General features: G+C 42.5%; 1 protein-coding gene across 3 annotated transcripts in view; it reads right to left on the bottom strand.

Moving 5' to 3' along the window:
* Positions 1-5479: 5479 nt before the first annotated feature.
* LOC135918970 (transmembrane channel-like protein 7) overlaps positions 5480-25990 on the bottom strand; it is an 81673-nt gene continuing 61162 nt past the window's right edge. For all 3 annotated transcript variants that reach the window (XM_065452689.2, XM_065452688.1, XM_065452687.1), the window contains 9 exons: positions 25054-25215; positions 21401-21567; positions 19507-19630; positions 17855-17952; positions 16981-17088; positions 15728-15803; positions 13513-13643; positions 12552-12722; positions 5480-8859 (listed from right to left, as the gene is read on the bottom strand). In XM_065452689.2, coding sequence (XP_065308761.1) covers positions 8706-8859; positions 12552-12722; positions 13513-13643; positions 15728-15803; positions 16981-17088; positions 17855-17952; positions 19507-19630; positions 21401-21567; positions 25054-25215 — 1191 coding nt within the window. In that variant the 3' untranslated portion in view covers positions 5480-8705. The remainder of the gene's footprint in view (positions 8860-12551; positions 12723-13512; positions 13644-15727; positions 15804-16980; positions 17089-17854; positions 17953-19506; positions 19631-21400; positions 21568-25053; positions 25216-25990) is intronic.

Genomic DNA, 25990 nt, shown 5'->3' on the forward strand with positions numbered 1-25990 from the left:
TACATAAGCTGGCGACCCGACGTGCTCCGCTTTCATTCCAAAATCCTCATTCAAAAGATTAGATATTCCACTTGCTAAGTACGTGCTGGCAAACGTACGCGCCGGCATCAGTTCGCGTCTGACGGAAAGGGGCTGACAGGTGAGCAAAGGCCAGAAGGGGGAGCTACTACCGAGAGGGAACAAAAGTCTTACAGGGAGAAAAAGTAGAGGGTTCACGAGCCGGTGCGGATACAGTGAGATTCTTGAAACTTGCAGGGCCCCGTTTTATTCAAGGGCCCATGCAGCGCCTTCCTCAACCATCTTGACGCGCACGCCAATATGTGGCAGTGACAGACCTGGGCACCTCTGCGTAAATCCCCTCGCCAGACGGGAGAGGGAATATATTGAAAAACTCGAGAGCGTTTTGTCCAGAAATAAGTAACTTTTACACTGAAGCTGGAAATGGCTAGCCGATTTGCCCGTCCGTCTGTCGGTCTCATGTACGCCGAAAACTCTTCCGGCGCAACCTAACGCTCATGCGCGAATAAAAGGGCCAGAGAGAGGCGCGCGATTGGCTGCGCCAGTAGTGGCGTCGTTGCTCTCCGTCGCAGCGGAGCGCGCGCGCTGCAGTTCATCTCTGGTTCTGAAATGGGTAGGCCACGTGTCATACGTACTCCTGAGGAGTAGGCAGCTTTCGATCAGCAACGCCGCGAGCAGAACGGTGAACGAGCTCGTCTACGCCGTGCCGATGGTGCAGCCCGGGCACAAGAACAGGCTTGTGCAGCCGAGCGCAAGCAGCAACTGCGTACCGAGGATCCAGCAGCCTACCAAGCCGCCGTTTAATGAACCGTCGGGATCAACCCAGTGATAAATACCGGGGCTGCACGTTTCAGCTTCGCTGGTTAACTACCTGTACGAAGTGCTTGGACGGTGATATTTTTTTTACAATCAGTAAACTGACGCCGGCGTGTACGCGTGGTTACCGCGGAAACAGCCACGCCACATTTTCGGAATGCTGCAGTTTTGCGTCGCATGACGAACTGCCAATTTAGTCTCTAGTCTGGACATTCCCCCATTTTCTTCGAGGTGTGCACGACGAAGGAGGTTCAAAAACAATTTCATTTTTTTAAAACCTCCTTGGGCGTGACGCAGGTACAATTCTAGCCACTGTAACGCAGGCGCGACGCGTACAAAATGGTGCTTATGGTCCCGATTTGTTAAAGTAACTGAGTAATACTTGTTGGGGGGCTAGTTGGTGCATGTTTCCAGAAGAGGGTTATAGCGCCGAAAAAACACAACACAGAGCAAGCGAGAAGGGACAGGCGCAACTTCCAACTGTTTATTCACCGCGTATGCGAATGAATATAAGGACAAATAAAGATGGGTAGCAAGAACCACACATGCGCACGAGGCTTTTACAAAAAGCGGATAAAGATAGGTGAGGTACACACGTATCTCACGCCCGTGTATCTAAAAAAGCAGTTTCATTCTTATAAATGGAGATGGATGGGGCGCTAACACAATCGATACAGTTTCTTTCAATGTAGTAGGCCTCCAACAGTTCACGGGCTGTCTGGTCCTTCTGTTTAAAACCTTTGCTTCTTTCGGCCTTGACACACACTTAACCTTCCTTTCTTCTCCGCAGGCTCTACAATGATGCGGTAGATGAGAACCAGTGCCATTTTTTAAATCCCGATTATGTTCCGTTAATCGGTCGGTAATACAACGGCCGGTTTGTCCGATGTACTTCTTTCCACATGTGAGAGGTATCTGATATACGACTCCCACGGACCTACTCTATATGGCTCGCCAAGTCCCTTGGCGAGCAATATAGAGTAGGTCTGTTCTTTTACCTACACTGAATACGCGAGTGTATCTGGCTACCCGACTGTAGATAGTGTAAAAGCTCGTCTTGTTTTTTTGTTGTTTTTTTTTTTCAGTCGGTGCAGAAACAGTAGCTCCACCCACCTACACGAAGCCCCTTTTATAGCAGAAGTGTAACATAAAAGCTTATACAGACAAACACGCTGGCGTTGTAAACGCGTTGCGCCATTTTGTCTGCGACTGTCAGCGCTGATACTATAGAGGCTCTGTACTGATACGGCGACGATAGTGGTTTGCTGCAGGGACGGCAGCGAGGTGATGGTGTGACTGAGAGGAAGGTGAGCTGATCCTCCACGTTAAAATTTTCTTACAAGGATGGTGCAGGCTCTTTCAGACTTCGCGCTGCATAGAGAAGTTAACTACCTTGGTGCGCTGCGCATCCGCGATGCATATAGCCGCAGTTTGTCTAGATTTGTTGCTGGAACTAGCAAATTAGCTTTTAGTGCTCAGTTAATTAAGGTCATATACGTAGCCAGTAAATGCGAAGTCAGGCCCTTTTCGTCTGCTGATGCAGAAGACCACGGGCAGTCTGCTCCGATTAGCTACAGGTAAGCCAAGGGCAGCACACGTCATAGCCTCTGCCCCAAACTATACACTCGTCTACACTAAGTGCAGGGGGGAAAAAATTCTGCGATTTGCTTGCGTAACGTTTCGCAACTTGACGTTCTGCCTGAGAAACTGAAATGAAGGCAATGAGCCCAGCGTTCTTGATAATGCAAAACAGTTTTCCTCTTCAGTAAAAATAAACTAGCTCAAAGTGTACGATTACACCTTTGAAATAGTCTTTCGATCGCTTCCGTCGTCTGCTTCATTCTTCAGGATGCATGTCTTCGAGGAAAGGAATAAGTCAGCTGCTTAATCGCAGCGCGTGAATAGCAAGGAGACGCCACCCGAAGAATTAACACTTTGTTTGCCTTCGCTGAGGAGGAAGGTGTCCTTTTATCTGATCCCTTACCACCATCACGGCCGTCATCACCATCACCATCCAGCGGCTGTGCCACCATCTTATTAGGGCACAGGTCATCCTTTTTAATATACATTGTGATAAATAGATCAAACTTTAAGGTGCCGCCTTGCGTACATTTCTTTTATAAATTAAAATAAAACGCAGTAGTCAACCTCCGATTACGTGAAAAGTCATTAATCTTTATTGGAATATGATTACAACTATAAAAAGTGCAAAAAGTCACAAATGATTTGCAATGTTCAACCAATATTATTTTAAACCTGTTTAAAAATAATAATAATAATGGCCAAAACAAAAATTCCAACACCGCACGAGAGCGATGCAAATGCAATAAGCACTAACTATGAACAAAAGTTTTTCGTGGCCCCGAACGACGGGGAAAATGCCACGATCGATACACATGCATTCGGCTGCCGATGCATATGACTGCTCATCATACTTCGCATGGCGAAATTTAACGAGTAAAAAATTATTGTAATGGCGGCCCAGTGCAACGTCGCGCAGCATCAAACTGACCTTTACGAAACAGTCCTTACTGTGACGCTGCTCACAACCTACGCCTCACAATCCTCGCGAGGAGTAGGATGAACCGAACTTTCTTCAGCAAATCAATCAGTTGACATAACGGCCATCTTGGACTGCCGCCACACTTTCGCAAAATTGCAGATTCATTGCACGGGCTTCTGGGTGCTACCGTTCACATCCTTTTAAAGGGCCCCTCACCAGGCCCCATAGCAAATTTTGGTTATATGCCGAAAGTTGTTGCGTGTCCTCTAGGGAGCGTTTTGCCGCACAAAAATTTTTAAGTTGGTTCATTAATAGCCGAGACAGAGATATACTTTAGAAGAATTAACTGCTGGGCTAGTTGGTGATCTTGCATACTGAAAAGATTTTGCTCCAAAAAACAACACAAACAAGAAAGACGACGACTTTCTTGTCGTCGTCTTTCTTGTGTGTTGTTTTTTGGCGCAAAATTTTTTCAGTACGAGAGACAGAAATATTTCAGTGCCGCAAACCTATGATTTCAGGAGGCAAGCTCCACTGCATAGTGAGACGCACTCTCCACTCGGCCTGTCTAACCTCCGCAAGCGAAATTCCTTCCTTGCGTCGTCCCATACCGGACCTTGAGGGCCACGTGACGCATACGTCACGGGCTCCGCCTTCCTTTATTTTAATTTTTTTCCGGCGCTGCACATTTCCGCTGACGGCGTTTCGCGTGGGCTGTTGTGACGGCTAGTTTCGTGCAGCGCATGATTTTGCGCGCTGTGCACAAGGACACATGACTAGCAGTGCAATTCAGTGCTACACGAATACTGAGGCAGAACAAGCGGATCGCATAGCATGATCACGCGCTGGAACACGGTAGAAAATGGCAGTTAATTTCGGTACCTGCCCACATGACTGCACGACCGTGGGAACAAGTAGACGAAACGGAAGTACATCTCTTGCCTCGGTGCGAAGTAAAACAAAAATCATGCAGACCTTCCGTTTGTGTTTGATTATTTCTCTAAACTTCAATTCGTCAATTCAAGCAACAGATCACACAAATAACAGATGTTACCTTGAAAATTCTTGAAGTCACGTGTCACCACTAGCGACGTCACACTGCGGATACGAGTACGTAGGCGCAGGGACACGAGTACGTCACCGTCCGTCTTGGAGTGTCGTCATCCCGAGGGAAAGGGAAAACAGCGTTCGGGTTGAAATTTCAGACCTTTCCGCGGCACGTAGCGATGTAATTCTTTTCAAACACGATCATTAGCACGCATTGTATGCTCTGCACTTGTGAGCTGAAAATGGCCAGACCTGGTGACAAGCGCTAACATTGCTCTATAGTTGCCAAGCACTAGAAAAAACTCATTCAAAATAGTCTGCAGCTTCATGTCACATCTTGTCATCTTGAAAACGCAAAACTTTTGCTTCAAAGCACAAAATTTAAATCCCATGACCTCTCGACAGCCAGACGGAGGTAAACATGGCTGATAATGGCGGCCATGCAGCCACCATGCGTGTCAGAATAAAGCCTTTAGTCAACTAGGCGTGGGCCATTGTCCATTCACCATGGCTTTAGTCATTCCAAGTGTAGAACATCAAACGCAATGCACCACACAGATGGCATGCAATTTAATGGCTCAGAACTGCCTCAGACTGACACTTATGACATTGAAAATATTGCCAAGTAAAGTAGAAGTCAAATTAAAAGTAGCAAAAGAAATGAAAAAAAACGACACACCGCTATAGATTGGAGAAAAAAACAGAAGAAAACCGTGCCAACACACTGCTATAGCGGTGTGTGTTGGCACGATTATTTTTTTTTCTGTTTATTTTCTAACTTTAGTTTGACTTTCCAGATAGTTCAATCAGTTACTCTGTCTCGTCAAGGTCGAATAAATGGAAGTTGATTAATAATATAGTTTCATATCTTAAAAGCCATAAGAGGTGTTAGTGACACCAATTAGATTGCCTTTAGTGTTCAGCATGCATCCAAATATAAAGTACAAAGGTTTTTTCACATCCCACATAAACTGGAATGAACATGTAGTGACCAGAAATCAAATCCACATGTGCCCAGCAATAGAATACCATACCTGCTGGGCCACTGTAGCAAGCAAGTGCACCAAAGTGGCAAAATACGATCACATAAACAAATTGTTCTTTAAAAATGTCCTTTCTGACATTAACCATGCTTTATTTAATACAAACAAGCACAAAAACTTGCATTCAAATATAAAACAGCATATACAATACAAAATGTCTTCTTTCCACTGCAAGATCAGCAATTTAAAAACAGAATATGCTAAGAACAGTAACCCTAGCTAGGAGTCAACGCAACCTTAGAATGTGCAGAAAATATTGTGACAAGAGTGTCCTTATTAAGAGCCATGTGCCCACATTTGGGCACATGGACTACAGTCCACCAGCAAAAATCAGCTTCTTGGCAGGAAATATACGATCACCTAAGGAAACACACAAGAAAAAGCACCATTTCTAGGCGGTAACTGTGTGGCCCTTAAGAATCGAGACTTCTTCATGCAGGAAAGATTAATCCTGAAGAGTGCAAGCAATTTGTAGCCAATGAATCTAACAATAAATAAAAGTGACACACATTCCAAGCAAGTGGGGAAAATTTGATAATGAAAATGGGACCCAACTGGTCACATGAAGTGACTTGGCCATGGTTAAGATGTGCAGTGGCTAACATATAGTTAAGCTTGTAACTCCAAGTTGTACAAAAACTACTGCACCTTGGGTGTTCTGGGTGTCACGCAATCAATTCACATGAATAGCATCTTTCCCAAATATCTGGTCAGCAGCAAGTGTAGGCTTCCTGTTGCCTCTTGGGTTTTAAGGAGTTTGTAGCCCCTAGTGGGTCAAAATATATACCTTTAAATATTCCATATCACAGTCTTCCGTGTTAAAGGGACACTAAAGACAAATACCAAGTCGATGTGGACTGTTTAAATACCTTTCCAGAAACCTCAGAATGCTTGTTCTGTGCAAAGAAAAGACTTAGTTTACAAGAAAATTGAATCTGAAGAGTCCGAATACCTTTTTCGAAATTCAAATCTCCCACCAGATGACCGAGGGAGTGGCGACATTGCATACGTCACCCCCACCTTTTGCTGCCATTGGTGAGTAAAACGACGCCCAACAGACGGCGGCACCGAGCCAAGACAGAGCAGTGGATTTGCCGCTGCAACTGCTTTTTGGTCAAGTGGCGTAGACCGTTGGGGCATCCCGCGACATCACATGGAAGTTGAATCCTCTGCTACTTGCAGTTTTCGCAAGCCAGCAAAACCAGCGCAGCACTACACAATCAGGTAAGTACTGAAACGCGAAAGCATGGCTGACGCAAAGTCCAGCGAAAATGAAACCTTTCGACCACCAGCATCGTTGTCAACGGTAATTTCAATGAGTTCTTTTTTCTAAACATGAAATGGAACGGGACAAGTAGCATTTTATTTCATCTTATAAAACAATACGAGGATGTTTTTGCAATGAGCAGTTGAGGTCTACATACAGAATTTAACTGAGGAATGCTTTTGTCATCGGGCAAGTGCTTGAATGTTCTGGGGGAGTCTTTAATCAAGTCCTGCATTTACCTCGATTTCTCGAATATTAAGGCTCGAATATTAAGGATAATATTGATGCCTGAGAGATTCTTGAGCACTATTCTATCACTTTAGCTCGACTTGGTATTTGCCTTTAGCGTCCCTTTAAGGCACAAACTTGAATAGGGTTGCTTGAAAGGAATAAACAATCACAACCTCTCAAAGCAAACAAGGAGTTTGTAAGACTATCCAAAGATAGGCCACACTATAGTGTGTAATAAAATTAAGCACAGAATGCACCTAAGCAGCGAACAAGTTTTCCCCAGCTCAAGGCATGCTGAACACACACTGTTTCGAAGTGCTGTTCGCAAAAGATGTAGCAGTCATTCGGGAAAGTAGGCTCAAGCAACTTCCCACAGACATACCACACAAAGTTGGCTGGTTCACAGCTACTGATGCAATGTGGCTGATCTGCCTAGCAGACAACAAAAATCATCAATGTGCTCTCAATCATATTGTACAAAACGATTCACTTCTGCCAGAGAGCTATAGATAGAGATTAGACTTAATTGCATGGCACTCTTGTAAACAAGTCACCCACTGCTGCACGCTCAAAGAACAGTTGCAGCAGCTCATGTCTACCATATGGAACTTGCATAAAACACAATGCTAAAACAAATTGTGATAAATAACGTAAGCAATCAATTTAAGTAATCGTTGAAGGCTTACGAGGTAGCTTGAGCTCTGGGGGCTCCTATGCAAATGCATGGGAATGAGGAAATCGATTTTCTCAGCTTCCACAGCACCGAATTCGGTGAGGTTGGCTGCATTTATAGGAGAAAGTAAATATCTATGGATTGTAAGAAGCAGATCTTTTATTTACGTCATTATTTCTTTATGAAAGTCGTTGAAAATTGCAAAATTATAAAAAAACACAAGCATCAAGTTTAAAACTTGGTAACTCGGCAATAAAAAAACGATATCACAGTTCTATAAACTGCACGCATTGAGACATCCAAAGCAGAGAAAATTGGCACAATATTATACACCCCTCTAAAATATGCCACCAATTTGTGAGCAGGGTTTAACCAAATCCCTGTAAACCTTGTAGCACTGTCACATAAGCTATAGACTCGTATATAATATTTGTCCGATTCAGATGCTGTAACATAGGCAGTTTATAGAACCGCAATATCTGGTTCTGGTGCAACGTTAAAAATTTGTAAACATTGTGCTTCGCTTTTTTTTTTACCGATTTTCAGTAATTTTTGTAGAAGCATTGAGGCCGTAAACAAAATTTTCGCTTTTACAGCTCACAGAATTAATGTTCGTTAAATACAAAAAAAAATTCATTCCAGTTGGCTCGGCAGTTGCCTAGTGAAAGCATTTTTATGTTTCACAGGTACAATTAAAACTCGTTATAACCAAGTTGGATCTGCCACAAAAGTAACTCTCTTACATCTTAAATTTGTTATAAGCATATGTTCACTACACACTATTATTGGCAAGAAATATGTTGTTTATCGTTATATCCAATAATTAATTATATCCGTAATCAATATATGGAGGTTTCATCATATCTGAATAGAAAAATGAGAGCTGATCCCAAGATAAAGTTTCCTCCGAAATGCCACTGCCGCACAGGATGCAGTTCAGCTGCGAGTTCACCACAGGCACTGCCAGGCTCTCTAACTGCAGCTGTCACTGCATTCAAGGCTGAGATATGTGACAACAGCGTCAGGGCAATTTGGAGTGCGGAAAAACATGGTGGTACCAAACAAGCTTTGGTGTGAACAGGTCACATCAAATACTTGTGGCCATGACTATGCTGTCGACGAAGGTCGTTGGCGTGCAACTTCGGTAATCCTGGCAAGAAGGAACTGTTTGTCCTTCCCTTCGAGGACAAGCTTGTCCTTGAGGACCTTTTCCATGTGAGCATGTGCAGCTGCCACAGAATAGTAATAGTAAATGCTGATCCTGAAACAACGAAGACCACATCATGCATTCAGAGCTTATGAAGACTTCATAAAAAAGAATAGCCCTTCAAGAGTAAGCTTTAGAAAGGGAAGCAGTGCTTCAAGTTTGCACCCCCCCCCCCTCCATGCATGTACGGTGACCCGAGTTTGCATTCAAACAATACAAAAATGAAATGCTTCACTTTGTTTCCGCTCAAATTATTCTACAAGATCACATTTCTTGCTCTGCATCGTTTGGTATAGCACTTGTAATTGCTGACTGCCCGTGTTGTCAGACAAAAATGAAGGAGTACCATTGAGCACGAGAGCAAAAGCTGCTGTGTGGCTGTGAACTGGTTTAGCAGCCTGTCAACAACTACCAAAAACAATGTGGAGTATGGTTACAGCAGGGAGCATGGCAACTTTACGAGATCACAGCTAGTGCGAAAATTCTGTTTTGTCTTTGATGGAAATCAAAAAATGGTTTCACGTTATTGGAACTAGAAACACAAAGCACTCCAGCCCGTGAAGTCATTATGCTGCAACCACTATCCACACTCTTGTTTCCTTTGGTGGCCAACAGGTAGCAAAACCATTCCACATTAAAGCAGCAGCCTGCTTGTGCCCATACGAAGTATATTTCTTTCTGTATCAACCAGGCAAGCAATAATGCTAACTAATGCTGAATAATGCTGAACAAGAACTGTGATCTTGCAGCATAATGTGAGCACAAATGAAGCAGCAGTATGAACAAAATATGTTTTTTAAATATCATTGATTAATTTTTGAAGCTGTTAGAATAAAAATCAGGTCACTGTATGGGCCATCAAGCATAGTTTGGAATACTCGCTCCACACTCATATCACAAATGTGAGATAGAGATTTGGTGAGTGAAGAAAGATGTGAGTACGAATGGGAGTAAGTGCTGGTGAGTTTCAGTGGATGTGACCATGAACAGGAGTGAGTGCTGCTTAACAAGAGCACGAATGAAAGCTAGTAGCGGTGAGTTTGAGTAGATGTATCAACAAGAGCGGCTATCGACAAGTGTGAGTGAACGTGTGTATGTCTGTGAGTGAGTGCCAGTGAGTGAAAACAAATGCAAGTATGAGCGTGAGTGGGTAACAGTAAGTGTGAATGGAAGTGACTGTAAACGTGACTGAGTGTTGGTGAGAATAAGTAGGTGAGAGAAGGAAAGTGAGCTAGTGTTGACAAGTGTGAGCGCACATGAGTGTGAGCGAGTACATCATCTGCACAAATATCAGTGGCTATGCATGAGGATCAGCTTGTTCTGCCAACCTATGATATCAGTATAAGAAACAGGCTCTGAAATGTACATTAAGCATGACCCAAGTTGTAGAGCGCTTTTACCTATACACGAAGAAAGACAAAAAGGTCACATGCAAACTAGTTTTCCCACTACGTCTGGCTCACAGTATTACCACACAGTGTGAACAGCTGCTATATTTATAACGTGCACTCCTTCTGTATTGTCAAAATCTGTAACAATAAGAATACCTCAAATATTGCACAAGCAACTTACGCAATCAATCCTTTGTTGCTGCTCCCAATTATAGAAAGTAATCATACCTCCACCAACTGTACAATAAGTCAGTCAAACATTTTCTCAAATCTGCACATCCTGGCAAATGACTTCTTCAATTTTCCAGGGTACTGCTTTGGCTTCTTTCCTAACCCCTGTTCTCTAAGAAAGATCACAAAAATTGCACCCAGGCAGGCATGGGCCTCCAAGGTCTATACATTTGGAAGCAGTCAAGGAAGTGATAGGCAACTTACTAAGTGCCACACTGACCACTTTGGAAGGGATGGCTCAGCGCAGGACATAACAATTTGTGAATCAGCTCATCTTCTATTTGATTTGACTCGCAATATGCCTATCACAAACACAGATCAACTCAGCTTGCGCTTCCTCAGCAGAAAGAATATATTTTACAAAATTTTGAGGACCGCCAGCTTACTTTAGGGGTATTTATTGACTTTAGTAAGGCATTCGACTCCATCAGTCATGAACTATTATTAAATAAACTTACCTACTATGGCATCCGCGGTGTCGCCTTAAAATTATTAAAATAAATAATAAACAATAAATAAATAAACAACAAGTCATCCAAAATTTCTTGTGTTACGGCAGGTGTTCCCCAGGGCAGTAGGGCAGTATCCTTTGGGCTCTTCTGTTTAATCTTTACGTCAATGATCTTGTTAATATTGATCCCTATGCCAAATTCATAATCTATGCCAACGACACTACTGTCCTGTTTTCATCCAATAATGCTCCGGAGCTAGTATTAGTGGCTAACTCTTGTTTAAAAAAAATATATTTACGGTCTCTAGAATATGGTCTTAAGATTAACGCTGATAAAACAAAGGCAGTTTTATTTCAAGCGACGAATAAGAATATCTGTCTTTGTAGGAACGTGGTGTAAGGCCTTCTAAAATTGAACTTGTCCCTTCTGTGAAAACACTCTGGGTCTTTTTTTTTTTTCATGAAAATATGAGCTGGAGCGATCACATTGATTTTCTTGCAGGCAAACTCTCCCAAATTACTGTACGCATTTCTCTGTTCGCTACATGCTTCGGAAGATTAAAATGCTAATTTATAATGCTTTGTTTGCGAGCTACCTTCATTATTGCTGCCTTATTTGGGGCACCACATTTGTTACAAATGTTAACCGTTTGCTTGTAATACAAAAGAAAATTGTTCGCATAATTAGTGATATGCCCTTTGACTCCCCATCTGAGCCCCTATTTAAAAAACTTCAGGTTATTAAAGTCAGTGATATGTTGAACTACTGCCTTGCTCTTGGATACCTAAAAGAAACTAAGCAGAACTTAAGCCTTGTTTCATCTCTGGCTAGATTAGAACACAGCATCCCATCTTATAACACCGGGTCCCCGAAATACTGGCATGTGCCGCATGTGCGTTCAAGTTATGGTAACCAGATGGCTTGTTACTCTCCCCACTTTGCTGAATAATCTCAGATCTGCGTCCATCGATGTACCTAATTGTTCTGGCAGAGAACTGTATAATTTCTACTGCCCCGAGAATTAGGTTTGACCATATACCTAATCTTCTTTGAAGAGTTGTGTGCATCTATATATTTATCTTGTTTGTTTTTCCCGAGCTGTTTGATGTGCAAAGCAAGTTTCTTTAAGTGAGATGTATGTGCTATATGCCCTTACTCTCTTTCCTCTCTTTTTTTCATTTTTCCTCTTCTTTTTTTTGTTTTTCTCGCTCCTTGCTGTTTGCTGCCTTTTCTGGTTATTAGGACCAGTCATGTTGCTTCTTTAGCAACAGTTTTCCTAATGCCTTGGCACATTCTACCATTTTTCATGAATAAAGGTATTATTATTATTATTACTGGATAAGGCAAGATAACTTTTAGTATGCAGCTATCATGCATGTAGCCACATATGCAGCAAGTTCCCTGATTAAAAAAAAAAGCGGGGGGTATCTATTCCCCATAAAATTAAATGTGGCCACTGCAGCACAAGGATGCCATGGTACTGCATGTTACTGTAACAAGACGTCAACGTACGAAACAGTGGAGTCTCACTTTGTGGCTTTTAAGTTTGCAATGCAATCTCACAGGTGCTGTAATCCCTTAACAGTTTAGATATCACACACACTATGTAATCACTAACCAGGCTCCTTTTCTGGCCATAAAATTCAATATCCAAGGGGCAAGTGATACTCACGCCAGCACCACGACCACAGGCACGCCAAAAGCAACGCTGGTGAGGAAGTCCACAGCCTTGACCACATACCATCCCCAGGGGTGGTCCTTCCATGAATTGATCAGGTCAGGCACTACCTCCCACGTGAAAAAATACTTCTGGAATGGCCCACACGACAACGACGGCTGTATCCTGGACACAATGAAAATTGGTCAGACTATACCACTTGAAAAGTTAAAATTTCCCTTCTTCCTCAATAACCGGAGTTGCAAGCCAGGTGACTGGTTCAACTAACATTTCTAGCTCTCATTAAAGTTCCTATATGATGGTCTAGGTTGGATCAGCTGGGGGAAACCCAAAACGTGCAAAAAATCGTGTCCTTGAATCCCCTTATCTTTCTCGCTAAAAACAAGACAAGGCGCTTTAGCATAGCACTCTGTCTATCTGTCTAGAACTCTGTCTAAGGATAGCATAACTGTCTATCCTTTTGCTTTAACATAGCAGTTCCAAAAACACAACATGGCGCTTTAATGGCATGTTTGTAACATGTTTAGACTATGCATACAGTGCAAAAGGATAGACAGTTGGGCGAGTTGGTACGGTAATATGGTCTTGGCTTGTAGTGCGAAGTGAACACGGACACAGAAAGGAGCAGACAGGATGAGCGCTATTCAGACAAGATAGCGCTCGTCCTGTCTGCTCCTTTCTGTGTCCGTGTTCACTTTGCGCTACAAGCCAAGACCATGTTATGCATACAGTAGCTAATAAGAGGCTGCTCGGAGGACTATGAACACAGTCTCTACGTTCGTGACCTCTGTTATGGGATTGAAAAATAACCTCTGTAACAATGGAAGATAGCTAATGACAGCATCAGTGGTGTCTAGCTTCCCCCTAACCCTTCCCTTCCCCTCACTGCCACAAGAGAGTGGAGGAACAGCTTTTTAAACTTCATAGAAAAGAGAGAATTACAATATGCACTTACTCCACGAGGGCATAAGAAAATGGAATCACGGCAAGAAACAGAGCCAACAGCAGGACAATAACAAAAAATGTGTTGGATCGAGAAGCCCGGTACGGAGTCTGAGATGGTGCACTGTTGTTCATCAGCGTGAACTGAAAGAAAACACAAAAGAATTCTTGCAAACACACGGACACTCCCAGAAAACGAAGTTGCATGTGGTAGACTGCTCCATATCACAAAACTATAAGAAAATCATCACGGGAGTTTCACATTAACTTCACAAAGTGTTGCTTCCAGGCATGTCCTGAAGCAATATTGTTCATTTTCCTCAATTAAGGAAAATTCAACAAGGGATAAAAAACATGATCACGTCTCCCTGTTACACTTTGCCAGGGCCACACATGCTTACAAGAAAAAAAAAAAAAGAAGGCTGTCGACACTGTACTATTTTATTATGATTTTATGAGTGCTACTCTGCCAAATTAAAACTTCCTAGATAGCATTTATTAAGTGGTACCTAAACATAAGTGGTGTTCTTTCCCTACATAATTTATGAAGTTCTTAAACACATGGTAACCATAAAATGAGGACCCTTCCACATCAGTACATCAAGCACCATATCTCAAATATGAATAGTTCATTTTACAATTTAGTTGGCCCAATTTACGAGGCTTTACATTGGCAATGGATAGTGCAGCATTTCAGGAAGAGAGCAATGTTGCGCGATAGAAACATTTCGGTTACATTGTGTACCGCTTGCTATAGCATTCATCCCCGCATTTCTTGCTCCTTTTAAATATGCCAACCGAAACAAAAAAGGTCGCAGTTTTGCACGAAAGGCAAAGCATAAATTGCGACAGCAAATTAGTAGACAGCTATATGAAGTAAGGATAGTAGTTTTATCGGCCGTATCAATTTGTAAACATTCATTTATTAACGAAATTAACAAGCACAGTGTCGCATATGCACAAGCAAGCATTAACATATCTCACTTAATGACTGCACGCACTCACTGCGAAAACTCTGGAGCGACAAAACACAGCAGTAGCAATGAGCAAATTGACCTTTGAGCTGCCTCTCGCTTCAATGCAAACTAAGCGGCGAGAACACAGCGCAACGAAGCTGTCCAATGCACTCTGTCATTGCACTCTGTGCATTGCAGATTGGTATGAAGATAGGGTGCGTGCGGCCACACCACAAGCAGCCGCTGGCGCCGTAGAATTCCCCCCTCCCTCCCCTGCCCCTGTTGGCTTGCGCACAACGGAAGACAGTGCGCTTCTACCCCGCTTCCCTCCCTTGAGCATGTGAGATCGCACTCTGTCCAATGCAACATAGATTCCTTTCAACATAGGGTGCGTGCCCGCGCCATGAACAGCTGCCGCCGGAGTAGAACGCCTCCCCCTGTTGCCTCATGCGCGACGGGATATGGCGCATTCTCCACACTTTCCTCCCTTGCGCGCGCAAGATCGCACTCAGTCCCATGTATTGCAGATTGCTTTCAAGGTAGGACATGCGCGGTCGTGCTGTAAGCAGCCGCAACCGAAGTAGAATTAACCCTCCTCCCTCCCCTGCCCCCTTGCCTTGCGCGTGGTGGAAGACAGCGCACTTCCTCCCTGCTTTCCTAACTTGCACACATGAGATCACACTCTGTCCAATGCATCGCAGGCCACCAATGGAGTAGAATGCCCCCTCACTCTTCTCGGTGCCGTGCACGTGACAGAAGACAGCATGCTTCCTCCCTGCTTTCCTCCCTCACGTGCGCGAGATTGAGCCACCATCATCGGCGCATCCTCGCATGCTTTCACTCGCACATATGGCATACAGCACGCAGCCATGGTGTTGTCGCGCATGGACTTTATACAAAACACTACCACGATGGTAGAAATGAGCCTGGAGTGTCCATAAAATTGTTGTCACAATAAGACTGAATGTTGCATTGTGTCACAACACTAGTGAAAGTTTTCCAGTTCCTTAGAGCCTGGCACATTGTGCCTTGGTTAAAACATTTGCAAACTGTCTCTTGAAATGTGCCCAGCCAAGAGATGCAAACAATAACATGGTCAAGCACAGAAATTTACCTTAAGATCATCACAGATGTGTTGCTAGATTTATGAAATCTTGCATCATGCTAATATCTTATACAAATGAAATTAATGTGGAGAAATATTCTGCCTGAAAAAAATTTTTGTCATCATCTTAGTACTCAGCATGCAACGAATGTGGAGCTACTACAAACCTTCTGCACATAAAAGATGATGAAGTACTTGATCAAGGTGATCGCAGGCAAGAGTGGGCAGTAGAAAGTCCCAAGCCTGCCATAAAAACACAAAAATTTCACCGTGTCAATCACAGGCTATATAATATGCATATACAGAGAAAGAAAATGAGGACAGTGTTTAAAAAAAGGATGCCCCAGTTTCCAGTGACTCTTTACTTTCTCTAACATAATTACTACAAGCAGAAGTTGTAAACCTCTGTCCACTCAATATATGTAGAGGCCCCCATGTGCCACCTGATGAAATCCTGGAAAGTCCTGGAGAATGTCAGCACTCCATGTAAAGAGCATTTTGCTTTGAGTAGCTTTGTACTCAAAGCACAGATGCACACAATGCAGACACTGCATTGCATGCATTAAAGGCAGATGACATTTGTGCATGCTTCTAGAGCAGGTGCCAGTGTAGATGCCAGTTCATGTTAAAAGTATATGTATAACCAATTTGCTAGCACAAACCAGCCATGACAGAGTCGTTAGAATGTTCCACCTGAAACTGCATGATCATATGCTCAATTCCATAATTACCTGGTCAGATTAACACAGTTCACTCATTCTCTAGCTCATGAATGCAGTTCGCAGTAAAATAGCAAGAATAGTGTTTTTCATACGAGAACAGAAAACACCATCACGGTTGCTTTACATTTTGTGAATACAAATGGCTTCAGCTAATGCTGAAAACAGTGCTTAAGCGATGTTCACATTGATAGACAGACAAGAATATTGTACTAGCTTTCAACTGCGAGCCTTAGCACAGCTGAAAGTAGGCGTACCATCCTTGTCTACCCATCTATGTCCGTGTAGCTTAAGTGATATGATCCCAGTATGAGTATAAGATCAAATGGCCCAAAAGAATGTACTCCGGGACTTCAATTGCACCAAGCAGATGTGGCGGTGCACTGGTCTATGATGGAGACAAATAATTTTTTTTCCACACAAAAGCTTCCCATAAGGTTGCTCAGCAAGAACTGCGATACAGAGCAGTCACAAGGTCCACCTAACAAAGGCTGCTGCCACATGGCAAGCACTGCATAGCTGCGATCACAGAGCAGGCTTCTCCAAGAGATGCACACATACCCTTTGCCACCCGAGTCTGTTACTAGGTACTTGGCACAATTTCATCTTATTAACCAGGCTCATGAAGAAAAGAATTCACCACTATAGCAAATAATAACAGAGAAACACCTGAGACCAGCAATCAGAGGTGCTGCAATTACCAACAAAGTGTCTGTGAGTAGACGAGATCCAGGACTCGATTTGGAATGTTGAACTCCTGCTGGCCAATCACCTTGGCCAGTTTGCACTCACAACGAGTGACTATTAACCTGTACAAAAACAACAAACAGTACTAAAAAGCTGTGCCTAAAGAATAAACAATATAATTATGTCACCAGCAAACAAGATGCAATCAATGATTTCTCGTGATAATGACATAAAGGACTACAGGTTTTAACTAGGCAAGATTATTAATGTTGAACAAGTATTTTCCAGTTCCCTGAACTAAGCATCCTAGGCTACAGCATATGGCAGATTCAAATAACTACAGCAATGCATAGCTTATGAGCAGTGAGAAGGTTAGATATTAGGACGATTCTATCTTCCTCAAGAGAGGATTTTTTTTTTCTTTACAATGCACCAGACGAAAAGCAGTGTTGGTGAACAACACATGTGGAACACAAACAAGGAAAACCAGCAGACAGAGAGGTGTCACTGCATATCTGCAGAGGGAGATATAACACATTTTCTGCTAGTTTGTCCAACACTAAAAAAATAGTGAGAAACTCTTAGTAAGAACTGAGTTGCACCCATGAGCAGTGCGAGTTATGTATCCGGGGTGACAGTGGTATACTTAAAATTCTTTGAAGTCATGGCAAGAGAAACACAATAACGGGCTTAGGCATATTAAGAGCTCACAAAAATATTGCGATGCTAGAACTGTCTGCAACTTTCACAACAAAAACATTATTCTCAATGTTATTTGTGTCGTAAACTTAGCAACAGAAGGATATCAGCTACGCTGCTTGGCCTGAAGGCACCCCGACCACAATCACGCCTACACAAACCAAAGCACACAGCAGTTAGCAAACTCACTTTCGCGGGCACTCTACAACAAAGACTAGAGTCACTCCAACAATAAAGTCCAACATAGTGAGCTTGTAGATCTGCTGACCAACTGCTGTTTCCCAGCACTGAAAAAAAGAAATGAAGAGATAAAATACAGTGCACATCAGGCACAGTATCTTTGAGCACTTGCCAATAACAACATTAAACACAGCATTCTGCATGTTCCAGCCTGTTGGTATATACCTCTTGGTTGTTGGTTATATCTCATGGTAAAAAAAAAAAAACGGAGCCGTTTTTTACACTGTTCAAATAGCTGCTTTTGACACAGAGGCTGTCCATAGCCATGAACTCTTTAGGTCTTAGGTTTTTTTCAGAGGTTACATACCCCCAGCATTGGGTCTCTTTCTCGGATATTATAAAACAACCCCAATGGCTTACTTTTGGATGTGCAGAAATGAAAAAGATGGCACAGATAATGGCAAATGCTCTCTTGGTGTGGTCCTCACATTACTATCTTACAAAAGTAATGTAAAAAAAAAAACCTGGCAAGACAAACACAGAAAGGTGCTGGTACATCAGTGGTGCTGAAAGGGCTAGAAGTAAAAAAGTTTTCAACAAGTGGTTTCACTTCTTGCATTAAATTCTTAAAGCAACAGTAAAAAGAAACACTAAACCGGTTCATACTGGTAAGCTATTCTCTCAAAGCCATGTTTTCATTGATTTTGCAGAAATAGGTTGATTATCAGAAGAGAAAATGATCGTCAAAGTTGCTTTTTTTTTTTTTGCCGGAACAACAGCACTAGTACCTCTGTGTGATGCCACAAATTTCAATGCACTTTTATGAATCTGGGCTGTTGTGGCTCAGCGAAACTTCTTCAGACTAGCTAAATTCAGTTCTGAGCTATTTTAGAATACTACATTGTAGACCATCCTTACCAATAAAAAATTAAATAGGTGCAAGCAGACGCCATCAAAATCCATGATGTCACGGTGAGCTAGTGTGCGAACTTAAGGTAGCATCACTACCCATCTTTAGTTCTTGCGTCTTTTTTCCCATTCTAATGTTGTAGAAGGGTTCTTTTACTAATACAGCTCAATTTTTTTAATCTTTTATCTAGTGTGCCTTCAAGGTTATATGTTGCTATTCCAAACACTTTCATGTCTCACTCTTATAAAAACTTGGTTTAGGGTCCTTTATACCGTGTCTTAAACAATTAAGTTGCAGAGCATCCTAACCTCACAAGGACAACAGTTATAATCTTCACTCTTTCTCCCTGCTGTCATTGTAACTGACAAATTATTACTTTTTCACATTCAGACGTATAAACACATTAAAGAGCACTGTAATTATGGCCTCAACTTTTATCTTGTACAAGCACAAAGAGGCATACTACCATTACATAAGAGGCACAGTGCATTGATCCACAAACATTACAAAAATTGTGGTGTCCTCACACAGCTATTATGATAAAACACTGTCACTGTTTTGTTTTTGTTTTTACTTGTAGTGCCATCATCGTCATGCTGTCACAGTATCGACGGTGCATGCACAGTCCACACGTGGTGGGTTAGAATAAACAGGTGGCTCAGAATAAATGTTTTGATGTTCTGGGCAGCCCCATGGAAGAATGGTGACAGAGAAAAAGCCCCCACCAGAGCACAAGAGGTGAGCCACTCACCATTGGCTTCTTGCAATCCCCGTAGCCTTCTAGGCAGTTGTTCTCCCTGACAGGAGAGCAGTTGATCTGCTTGTACAGCGACAGCAGCAGCACAAAAATGGATGTGAAGCGCAGGAACACTGTCCTGGGAAAGGAGAGGCATGGACAAGCTCGAAGTTCCCACTACAAACCATCACAGCACGTGACCCTTATCATCATGAGCATGCCTACATGCTCATCTGCTGTTTATTGTTCTCCTTACTGTTGTTGCCCCCTCAGTGCTGCCCGCTTACACGTGGTCCACTCAAACACGAAGTTAGTTTTACTTGTCTTCTTCCTAACTCGGCCCTGTTTTCCGTATTTGGAGTGTGAACTAAACCTTGCCACACACAAGCACAGTTGCACATCAACGAAAATTAAAACAACTTCTTCACCTTTATTTCTGGCCATGAAAAGTATGTTTATAAAAAAGAAACAACACAATGTTATTTGAGATGCAATATAATTAGTACAATAATTAATTAGTAAATGGTTTACTGAACCCTCCAAACATGATAGCTCTCTCCTGCATATCAAAAAGCTTTTAAATAGGGATGTATGAATACCAAACACAGTTAAACCTCAATATAACAAAGTTGGTAAAATCAGCAATTTGCTTGATGATATCGAAATTTTGTTCTATTGAAATTCAATCTTTTAAGCAAGTAAATACAGTGGCTTATGGATTTTTCTTACTTGAAAGGCACCACAAGATTTTCAGAATTATCAGGCGGTTGGAAAAAGCAAATATGAATGAGGAAAAAATCATTTTGCTGAATTTTAATGTCAGTGATCAAAGATACAGTTTCATGCCACGTAAACAATATCTTCACATTGGCAATACAAAGCAAAGCCAGCCAAGGTTTGGCATCCACTAAACCCCTGTAGCTGTTAGTGCCATCCGCAGTGGCACAAAGCTATTGTGAAAAGCACCAGCAGTAGGGAGCAAATGCTTCGTCTCCCTCTCTGAAAGTCAATATTAAACAACCTCCAGCACTAAAAGCGATGGAGGACAGCCCACGATGCCATGCCATCTCAGCTTTCTCAATCGTTGCACACATGGCAGATTATCTCTAAAACAGGGCGCATGGGCTGTGTATGTGCTAAGCCATGCTGACAGCCATGCACAGCCATGGCGCCCCTAGAAAAGGGGACACACGCCAACCTGCTTCCCTGCGCACATTTGATCATGTTACTGCGAGCTCACTCCCCTCCCCTCTTTCCCAATGCTCACACAGAAATGTGCTCGTCAAGCAACCATCCTTCTCGGCTCACCACCGCACACTTTCACTCGCACTTAAAGCATAGAGCGTGCGGGGCACCACAGGATCTTATTGTATTGGACTTTACACGAAACAGAATGCTGCTCCGGCAATCACTCACAGTCGTGCACAGCGCATTTTGGGTTGAGATATGTTTGCAAGCAGTCACATGTCATTCAACTATTTGACCATTTGTATCCATAGAAATTCTTATTTTATTGTCTTTGTATTCTTCTGCGGCAACAGTGAAATTTTGTTATATTGAAATCATGTGTAAATACACTTCGTTATACTGAGGTTCAAAATACACTATGTTCTATGAACAAGAAGTTATAAAAGTTAAATACTTTGTTATATAGAGAATTGCATTATATTTAAGTTCTTTATATCTAGATTTAACCATATCCAGATCAAGGGTTTGTGCCAAGATGGAAGAAGTGAACACACGGAACTCCTTCGCCAGTCCTGCCTCTTTTGCATGAAGTCACTTCGTGCAACAATACCAATTCACCGAACTTTCACTTCTGGTTCATAACAACAGAGATTGGATAGGCTTATCCAGCCTACTCCAGTTGAAGCATTACTGACATGCATTTGTATGTCATGCCGGCTACCTGAGCAAGGTGAGCTTGACTTGAAATGCAACCGAGTAGTTCTCAAGCCGGATGAGCTTCGAGAAGAGCGCAGGCACTATAAGGTTGAGGCCCGTGATTACCAATGACGGCACGAATTGAATCACCAATGCAAGGGTTTTATGAGTAGTCTGCGCCTGAGATTGCCTCTGGAAAAGCAGAGAAAAACACATCAGCTGAGTTACAGCAACAAAATTAAATAATAACACTGATACAGGGTTCCACAAGTTAAAGCAAAAGCCATGGTGAGCAACGCACATTTTTATTTAATTACAGCTGGGACATCTCAAATGATGCATACCTCAACAGTTAAATAATGCTGGCACAATGTCTTACATTTCATGTCTTCAAAGTCCTAGTGTAGTCAATTAGAATAATTCTCCATCTCCCATGCAGCTCTAATCCTTAAGTAAAACAGGACTAGACACAATTGCACAATAAAAATTGCAATGTCAACACACTTCCTGCCGATTTCTCACACTCCCAAACATTAGAAATTGGTTTCTCCTCGGAGCATTGCACACGTGTCACCCAACCTCTCTGAGCTGATTACCAACTCATCACCATATACAGTCGCCGACTGATTTTTCAGACTCCAAAACTTCAGACATGCTCGATTATTCGGTCTGCTTCGCGTCACCGCCATCCTCCCCATAGACCATAATGTATAACAATTGCCGAAAGTTCGGACACCTTGCAACCTCTTGTCTGATTTTCCAGACGCTCCTTGAGCCAACTCGATCGAGAGAACCATGCACCGGTGCATGGTTTGACTTGCTGAACGCCATATTGTTTTGAACGGGGCCTCCTTGCTGCCCCACGAAGTGGTGCTACTGCAAATCCCCACTCATCATCATCGTTTCTGCCTGGTTCGATAGAGTGGCTCTACAGCAGTTCCGGTCTCAGCTTAGTAAGCCATATCAAGACAATCCAGAAACTGATTTGTTACTTCGCGCACGACGCTGCGAGTAGGCCAGGTTTTTCGTTTGTGCGACTGGTGTCAGCATGGTGGTGTTTGCTTTGTGTGCTGTGTTGAGGTTTCGGTGATCCAACGCGGCATACGGAAACATCGCGTCAATTGCCTAATGGCACCGACAGTGCCCACGCAGACTGCGTTGGGGACCAATGCTGGCAAGCGGGTGCCGGGAGGATTAAGATTTGTCGCCTTCCGATGTGCTCCCTATTGACGCAGAAAATGTTCTGCCGAGGCCTGTGCAGTGGTTGCATTGCAATTACGGAAAACGTCTAATCTGACAGTTTCGCAGGTGCTGACACTGCTGTACTGACATGTGCAGAACTCCGACGACGGCGGGATAATTAATCAGGTTTCTGCTGCACCGCCAGACAATGACTCCGAGTCGGAAGATGACGCACCATGTGCTACGCTGCCGTCACATGCGGAGTGTGTACAAGCAGTGACTGTGCTTTCACCCGCCTATAGTGACCGCACGACCCTCTCCGAGATTCAGGCTTATCTGATTGCGCGTAAACGGAACAGCGTGCAACGGCACATTCACAATATCTTCAAGCCTACTGCCAAGCCTGAATAAGTGCGCGGAAATAAACGATTTCATTTTTTTTTCTTTATCTGCTTTTTCGGACACCTGTTTATTCGGACATTTCCGCAGTCCCTGTGAGGTCCGAATAAACGGTCAGCGACTGTAGATGCTGACACTACAAAGAGTCAAAGAACTTATAGCAGTCCTTGCTTAAACTAGGCTCTTTCGTGCCTTTTCAGCCCAGCGCAGATGATCATGGTTCAGTTCAGTTCAGTTTCAGTTTATTTGTCATTCAAAAAACAATAAGTAAACAACAAATAGTATGCAGACGAGGGTCCCAAAGTCAATGACTGCAACGGGACCCTCGGTTCTAAAAAGAAAAAAAAAGATGTGCACAAAACGTGGGTTAAAGCAGCAAATATAAAAAAAGTACAAGGAAAACAAATGAATGCGCATAATCCAACTCATTAGTAAGAGAAAACAAACAAAAAAGTGCATATATCAAAAAGCATAACTATACAGAGAGCATGTTATAGGACATGAAACTATTTACAAAAAGAAATACAGCATCTTAATTCATGTTTGAATACATTCAAAGATGACGTTAGTTTAAGTGAATGGGGTAGGTCATTCCATATTTTTAATGCTGAAAACGAGGATGCCATTTTCCCGTAGTTTGTGTTACATTTAGGTAATAAAAAGTTGTAATTATGCGCAAACCTAGTGTGGTTGGTATTAGTGAGTAATTTGCAGTCCACAAGTTCGTAAGGAAGCTGTTTGTTAAGTAATTTGAAAAAGAAAACACTTAGATGATACCTAAACAAGCCAGATACAGGTAGTATAAAGTTTGCCTGGAGTAGCAGGAGAGCATTTGAGTAAAAGGAAATGTCGGTGATTATGCGAATAGCCTGGTTCTGTATGTGTTGAATAGACGAGAGGTGCCAGTTATACGTATTTCCCCAGGAATCAATATTATAGGTGATATGACTGTGAATGAACGCAAAGTATAAAGATAATAATGCGTGTTCTGAAAAGAATGCACGTGATTTTATGAGAGCTCTTGTGCCGAAAGCTGTTTTCTGTGTAACAAATGCAATATGATTAATAAATTTCAAGTGAGAATCTAATCTTATGCCAAGGAACAAAACACAGTCAGCTGCAGGAATAAGGTGACGGTCAAGAGTTACTCGGGGGAAAAACGGCATGATCTTCTGCTTTGTTTTAAATACCATGAACTGAGTTTTGAGAGGGTTTAAAATTACATGATTTAAATGACACCATTCAACTTTTGCTAGTTCATTGTTCAGTTTAAGGAGTAAGGTTGGTAAAGAGTTATCAGACATGAAAATAGTGGTATCATCAGCATATAAAATGGCATTAGAAAGGTCAAGAACATCGGGTAAGTCATTAATGTAAATTCAAAACAGCAAGGGTCCCAGTATTGAGCCCTGTGGTACCCCTTGATTAACAACTTTCGACTCGGAATAAGCGCCCCCTACACAGACTGTTAGCTCACGTTCATGTGAGTAATTTTTAAGAAAAGTTAAAGCTGGACCTGTTATACCTAAAGGTTCTAGTTTGGCAAATAAAAATGGTATGATTTACAGTGTCAGAAGCTTTAGTAAAATCTAAAAATACTGAGCCAACAAATTTACCACTGTCAATAGAACACCTTATGTAATCGGTTAATGCAATAAGAGCTAAGCTCGTCGAACTGCCAGGACGGAAACTGAATTGGCAAGATTTCAACAACTTAAACTTTGTTAGGTAACTGTTTACACGTTTCAGAAATAATTTCTCGATAAGTTTACTAATGGAGGATAAAATAAAAATTGGGCAATAATTAGCCACATGAGATTTATCACCTTTTTTAAAGACAGGAATTACTTTTGCCTTCTTAAGCAAACTTGGAAAGGTACCGCATTTAAAAATGAGATTACCATAGATTAAAAATTAGATTACCATAGACCATGCCTGGAGGTAACTTGCTAAGGAGATAAAATACTCCACTAAGCAAGGTTCACTACCCGCTATTCAAACTGCTAAACAAGACTAAAATAGCTATAGCAACTGGAAAATTTCCTAAGACAACAATGGTTGGCAACAGTACAGCACCAAATAAGGCAACCAACTCACCTGAAATGAAAAGCTAGTTGCATTGTAGACAGCAAAAAGAGAGCCTACAATGACAGCAACGACGAAGAGGTTGACCAAAAGTCGCACAACAAACAAGCCAACTTTCTTTCGGCGAGACCAGCTGGCAATCTCTGCCCTGCGCCGCTCTTCTGCCAGGTCACTCTGTTAGGAGAATAATTCCATCACTTATTGTTTTATTTTATTTATTTCTTAGCTCATATACTCAATTATTTAATTATTGGTGTTAGTGACTACTGACTGATTCATGCCATTAGTACTGTGCTGTACAGCACTCAAAGACAGGAAATGTAGAGAACAAGACATTGGACATTTACATCGTACACAACATCGTACACAACAATTAAAATAAAAAGAAAAATAAAGAACACAAAAACACAGATAAAGATGCAAGTATATATATACCAACGTTACTAGACTAGCTTCAGTTGTAAAACTCCCCGCCCGCGCGCTTACAGCCGCTGTCGCCACTTCTGTGACAGCCGCCAGATGGCCGCGCTGTTCCATCGGGCTCCACTGCAGACGCCTCGTCACAGCCTTGAGCTCGTGCGGGCGGGCAGTTTGCACGTGTTTCACGCTCGCTGGCATTCTCCCTTGTCCGAATTAGTGATACCACAAGAAGGCGGCATCCACCTACTGCAATAAGATTTATCGCGCGAGTTCTTTAATACTGAGAGAAGGGTAAACTGCACGAAAGGAAGAAACGCATACAGCGAAGCGCAGAAGCTGCGTTTCTAGATGTCGTGTGTTTCTTTCCGTCGTCTTAACGTTTCGCTCAGTTTAGGCTCACGAGCCTGAATATCTGGCCAAGGTGTGTGATTGTAGGATCAACTTCATCCCCACCGAAGCTTCTCACGACGCCAAAGAAGCACTACAAAAAGAAAGATGAGGTTGGTCTTTGTACACACTAGCCACAAAA

Source organism: Dermacentor albipictus, chromosome 8 (genome assembly GCF_038994185.2).
Source record: "Dermacentor albipictus isolate Rhodes 1998 colony chromosome 8, USDA_Dalb.pri_finalv2, whole genome shotgun sequence".
NCBI classification, from domain to species: Eukaryota; Metazoa; Arthropoda; class Arachnida; order Ixodida; family Ixodidae; genus Dermacentor; species Dermacentor albipictus.